This window comes from Mastomys coucha, unplaced genomic scaffold (genome assembly GCF_008632895.1).
Source record: "Mastomys coucha isolate ucsf_1 unplaced genomic scaffold, UCSF_Mcou_1 pScaffold5, whole genome shotgun sequence".
In the NCBI taxonomy this organism is placed as follows: domain Eukaryota; kingdom Metazoa; phylum Chordata; class Mammalia; order Rodentia; family Muridae; genus Mastomys; species Mastomys coucha.
This window is the reverse complement of record NW_022196911.1, coordinates 63,977,329-63,983,328: the sequence shown is the minus strand read 5'-3', so window position 1 is coordinate 63,983,328 and position 6,000 is coordinate 63,977,329. Positions and strand designations below refer to the sequence as shown.

The window sequence follows — 6,000 nt, the reverse complement described above, 5'->3', positions numbered from 1 at the left end:
CCCCCCCCCCGCCTTAGAGCCTGGGGCAACTGCATCTGTCTCACTGGCTTGCTTTCTTGGCAGTGTGCCCCTGAAAAAAAAATCACCTTCTAACCTTCTTAATCAAAGCTATTAATATCCTTAAAGCCATTACAACCAAAGAGCATGCATGACCCCTCTGCTCTTGCTATTCTTCTACCCAATAAGAAGACAGTGAAGTGGTGGCCTTTGTCTTGTTGGCTGCTACAAAACACAAGATTTGTCTGTCAAATTATATATCAGCTAGGGGACAACTGGAGAAGACATTTCCCATTTACTTACAAAAATCAATTTAAAATTCCTTAAAGGGGAAAAAAAAAGTAAACTACTAAAAAAAAAAACAAAAAACAAAACTCATTTCATTTCCAGACAGTTCTGTATGCTCTTACTAACTCGGTGTGGTACATGTCAAGCAGGGTAACTGACCGCAATTTATCATTTCAGTGCTTGTTAAGAAGCGCCACCACTGGACTCACCTGCTCTTTGGTCTGGGCTTTCTGTACGTAATCTCGGCCAACTTTGATCCTGGGCGTGAGGATAGCCCGAGTGAACTCCATCACATTCATCCCGAGCAGGTGGCAGAGCTTCTGTGCAACTGAAGTGTAAAAGATTCCTAAATGCTTTATTTCTGCTTGGCATCCAACCATGGCTTTAAAGCAATGGAAAGCTTTTATCTTCAAGTCAGGTGACGAATGCTTTCTGCTCTTCTGGATCAACAATACATTAGTGAGACAGAAAGCCTTTGCCATCCTGGCCTTCTAGAAGAACGAGCTCTTTGTCTACCTTTGGGTCACAAAAGAGTCCGGGTGGTCCAAAGCTCTAGGAAGATGAACCACTGCCTGGCCAAGAAATGCTGACCGTGACCCAGATATGGTGGTGCATGCCTTTAATCCGCACTCAGCAGAGGCAAATGGATGTTTGAGAGTTTGAGCCAGCCTGATCTATACAGTGAGTTCTAGAACAGCTAGGGCTAAGCAGAGAAACCCTGCCTCAAAAATAAAACAGGAAATAGTGAGCATGATACAGGAGGACAGCCAGTCCCTCAGGAGTCGCACAGAAATAAACACTAAGGAACCTCAAGTGGGTCACCAAAAAGGGCTATTTCTGGGAGGATTGTGTTTTTGGGTACATGTACATGTGTGTACATGCAAGCTACAGGGCACCCATGGGTGCTGTTACTCAGGTGCCATCCACCTTACTTCTGAGATAGATTAGGCTGGGCTGGCTAGACAGGGAGCCCCAGGGACCTGCCAATGCCTGCCTTGCTTGATTACAAGGATGTGCCTCCCACTTGACTTCTTATGTAGGTGCTGGGATGGAACTCACGTCCTTAGCACTCTACCATATGAGAGCATCTTCCGACCCCAAAAGACTATCTCAAGGGTGGGAGATGTGACTTTACTATATGGGTACTCACTGACTATATAGTGCACAGAGGATACCCCAGTGAGACCTTGGGGCAAAAGAGGTTCCTTATGTTCCTTCAGAAACAATCTGTTAGCTCAAAATACCTGTAACCACATCCTCTTGATGTGTAACTTTTACTCCTGACCAGTGTTTAAATTCATTGTCAATGTTTAGAGACAGAAAAACTTCACATTAAAAACAACAACAACAAAAACCCAACGCCCTCTAGATTTCCAAGGAGTCCGCACACAGCGCATCCCTGAAGTCAGGAGTCTCCAAGGCAGAAGGATCCAGGAGTCTGAGGCCACATGAAGTACACAGCGAGGGGCCACATCTCAACCTAAGGGGAAGGCAAAGCTTACCCGTGTTCTCCGGCATGGAAGCTTGGTCAGTGTTCCTCTCCTTTTTGAAAGAGATGTTTCCAAACTGCAGCACCGAAGACACGACTTTAAGCATTGCTTTATATGGATAAAAAGAAAACAAACAAAAAAAATGATCAAAATGTAGCAGAGACATAGCCTAACTTATCTGGTATCAAAAGCTGGCCCGCATAACTCTTTGGTAATTTTTCAGGGTTTCTCGTTAGCGCCCCAGTTCTCTAATGTGGGTTCTCTATACCAGATTCACAGTTCTAACAGTGAAGAGCAGAGAGCAGTACACACGTACAGAGGATCTCTTCGTGAGAGAAGCCCATTATGTGCATGGCTTCCATGGTCTCCTGAAAGTTATCCTTGTCTTGCTGGCCAGGAATAGGAATATAGCCATTGGAGAGGAATCTGTAGTTATTAAAACTTTCCAGGAGTAAGTCGGCTAAAAGGAAAGACAACGACATCAGTTTAACTCAGACATCAATTTAACACCAACAGACTGAAGTATCTGCCTAAAGACACTGAGAACTCAGCCTGAGAACTCAGGAGAACAGGCTTGCCATCTAGACCATCACTGGCGCATGTTTCCCTGTTAATTCATGTATACATAAACATACAGGGTTTTCCAGTATTTGTTTCAATGACGAAAAAAAAGATATTCACACTCCCGCAGGTTTTTGTTTTGGCATAGTAATTTGTACAATTTTCTGCCTTGAGCATACTACACACAGGCTCTACCAGAGGTAGCCCAGGCCCCTACGCTGGTTTGTTCAGTGGTTATCTTGCTTTTAGAGATAGGAAACAGGTCATAACGTGACAGGAGCTATGCAATACCACCAGTAGCTACTCATACTGCAGGGGCCATGCGATAAGAACAACCTTTTTTAGCGCATACACTCAGTGGTGCTCAACGATGTTTCCCAGTAGGGACAGACTAGATAGAGCAGGGCTCCTTATGCCCCAAATGGACACATGATCATGCCCCAGCCTCTGCTCTCCTTGTAATCAACTCTCTTGCACTTCTGTAGAGGATTCCCATGGATTACTCCTTTCCCCAATTTTTAACTATGTCACATTGAACCTTGATTAGGACGGGTTTGCTTCCCCCAATGCCTTCTTTCAGCACCTTGAAAATCTTCTGGTTAATTCTAGTTGCAGACTCCTTACCTGTCTGCTGACAAAAGCCCCAGAGTCTTATTCTCTTCTGATGTATCATCTTGAGTGGTCTCTTTAGCAAGCCTATGTGTGGCTGAGTTTTTACTGCTTGCAGGTTTCCCTATGTAATTTCTAGTTCCATGTACTAACAGTGCTCTAGGTTAGAAAAGACTTACTGCACTGTGTAACTAAAGATACATAATATACATATATATGTATACATATGTACATATATGTATATATACTAATATACACACACACACACACACACACACACACACACATATATAGTAACTGTGTACATACACTGAGTTTAGGACTCAGAATATGAAAATTATACATCTCTTTCCTTAATATATCTGAGTCAGCAAAATTCTTGCTCACCAGGGAGTCCCTGGCTGGCCTGAAACTCATTCTGTAAACCAGACTGGCCTTAAGCTCTAGAGGACCATCTGCCTCTGCCTCCTGAAAGCTGAGGTTAGACCATGCTTGGCTTTAATTTCTTTTTCACATTAAATGTATTTATTTGAAGAACTTTACTTTCCACTCTGCCCAGTCCTAAGCTTCCAGTCCTTGTGAGTCACACTGATAATCATCCACTACGTACTCATCCTAGTACTGTACAAATACAGTACCTGCTTAGTTGTAAATCAGTGAATAAGAGCTTCTATTCTATACCTTATTAATTTGTTCTTTTATATTTCTATTATAAATGTTAGGACAGAATCTTACAAAGATAGCTTTTAACTTAATTTAAGACAGGATCTCTTTATGTATCCCTAGCTGTCCTGAACTCTCTATGTAGACTAGGCTGGCCTTGAACTCAACAGAGATCTGCTGGGCTCTGCCTCCCACCTGCTGGAATTAAAGGTATATACCACCACATCCAAGTCTAACTTTATTTAAAGAAAAACTTCAAAAGCAATATACCCAAACTCACACATCCGCTTCTTAAGTTCAATGGTCAAAAAGACAACTGAATATAGGTAGAAGACTAAGAACCTCAATACTTACACTTCAGGTGTTCCCCTGCTCCAGAGAGCAACTGATAAAAGATATGAAATGTACGTTCATCCTTAGCTTGACGAACAGCACGAGACTTTTCCAGAAGGTCTGAGCAGAGAAGGGTTAAGGATGTAGTAACTAAGAGGAGGCCTTCTATAATGTCTACACACAACTTTCTTTCTTGGATTCACACACACACACACACACACACACACACACACACACACACACACACTATTCCTTCAGGCCACTCTATTCAGTGACATGTCCTAGGATTATTTTATGTATCTGAAATGTCCTGTCTTTGCTCTAACTTGATTAACATAAAATGAAAGTACTTTAACTCTATAATCCCATAGATTTGTCTCACTGAGTAGAGGCACAGGCTAGGACCACAAGAATACAGTAAAGAGTGGGCAAACAATCTCAGCTGTCCAGTCCTGCACCATAGGGGGAAGAGGGAGCCATAGGCTTCTCCACACTCAGGCCTACAGGTTTGTGGCTGGTTTAAAGATTTGCTATTTATTTTTATGACTACACATAAGGGCCCGTGTGAGTTTATGAGCACCATGTGCATGCAGTGCCCATAGAGGACAGGAAACTGCATTGGATCCCCTGGAAATGGAGTTACAAGCATTTGTGAGTTGCCTGTCATAGATGCTGGGAATCAAGCCAGTGCCCCCTGCAAAAGCAATACGAGCTGTGAAGTGCTGAGCCAGCTTTCCAACCTCAGTGGCCTGTTTTTGAAAGCAGTAAGAAAGATATCCATACCATTTTGGAGCTGATAACCAGTGACAGAAAGTACCTGCATGTGCCATAATGTCGCCAAGTTCTCACATCAGGTGCACCAGCACAAATGGCTACTTATGGCTGCAGGGAAATGAAGCCACTATTTTGGACTCAACTCTGGAAAAGGATACATGTTTCAATGTTGGCCCCAACAATATAGCCAGTTACATCAAAGTTGATCCGGATAAATTTGCCCTGAAAATAAAGAGAGAAAAGCAGAGATGAATAATGTCACAGAGGACTTGAGCACTGTTGGAGTTAGGCCTGGTTCTGCCTCAAAGTCCATGCTCAGATCCAAAATATATTTACAAATGCCTTGGCCATGTAGCTAGACTCTTCTATGACTAAAATCATAACTTAAGATAACCCACTTATTTTAACCTACATTCTACCATGTGGCTGGTTACCTGTGCTCAAGCACCATAGGTCCATCTCCTCACATCTTCCTGGAGCAATCTCTCCCTATGCCTGGCAGTATCCCAGAATTCTTTCTCCTCCCAGATGTCCCACCTTCTGTTTCATGCCTAAGCCATAGGCTAGAGGCTTTTAAATTGAGAGATGATAAATCTATATATTAGATAAGATATTCTCTCTACAGAGCACTATAGTAAAACAAGACAATATGCTCCATCTCAAATACAAAGAGAAGTCTCCTCCATATAACAAAGGGACAATAGGATAGAGCATGTCCTAGACTGAACTGTAACAAAGCTAGAAACTGACAAGATGGATCAAGAGGCACTTAGTGGTCAGAGGGCCCAAGTTTGCTTCCAAGCACCCACTTCAGGTTCACAACCACCCATAACACTGTTTTCAGGGCCCGGCAGCCTCCTCTAGCTTCCCCAGGGACCCATGCACATGGCACACACTCATACAAATATGCACATGCATATAGTAGAAAGGAATTAACCCAGCCAGTAGAACTTGAAAGCTTTTTCTACGTAGTCTGGGGTAGGAGGCATCTGAGAGGAACACCACAGCTAGACTTCAAATGTTAGGCTTGAAGTTTCAAATAGTAGAGATCAATTTGTAGGAAAACAGAAATAAATCCATTGAAAAGCGGAGTGTGAGGGAATATGAATAGACCACTCAAACCAGAATACTTTCTTCTAAAATGACAGTTTTATAAATGCTAAGCCACTTGACTCTCTTATGTACCCTTGAGAGAGAAAAGGTTTGGGGTATGGCTCAGTGACAGAATGTTGGCCAAGCATGCACAAGCTGGGTTTGCATCCCAGTATTCCTGCCATAGACTGAC

At 42.9% G+C, this 6,000-nt stretch overlaps 1 protein-coding gene across 1 annotated transcript in view; it reads right to left on the bottom strand.

Annotated features, from left to right (window-relative positions):
* The window catches only part of Myh10 (myosin heavy chain 10), a 126,830-nt gene that overhangs the window by 53,934 nt on the left and 66,896 nt on the right, over nt 1–6,000 (bottom strand). The window contains exons 7-11 of the mRNA XM_031353324.1: nt 4,874–4,937; nt 3,963–4,061; nt 2,092–2,235; nt 1,788–1,883; nt 495–613 (exon numbers count right to left, since the gene is read on the bottom strand). Coding sequence (XP_031209184.1) covers nt 495–613; nt 1,788–1,883; nt 2,092–2,235; nt 3,963–4,061; nt 4,874–4,937 — 522 coding nt within the window. The remainder of the gene's footprint in view (nt 1–494; nt 614–1,787; nt 1,884–2,091; nt 2,236–3,962; nt 4,062–4,873; nt 4,938–6,000) is intronic.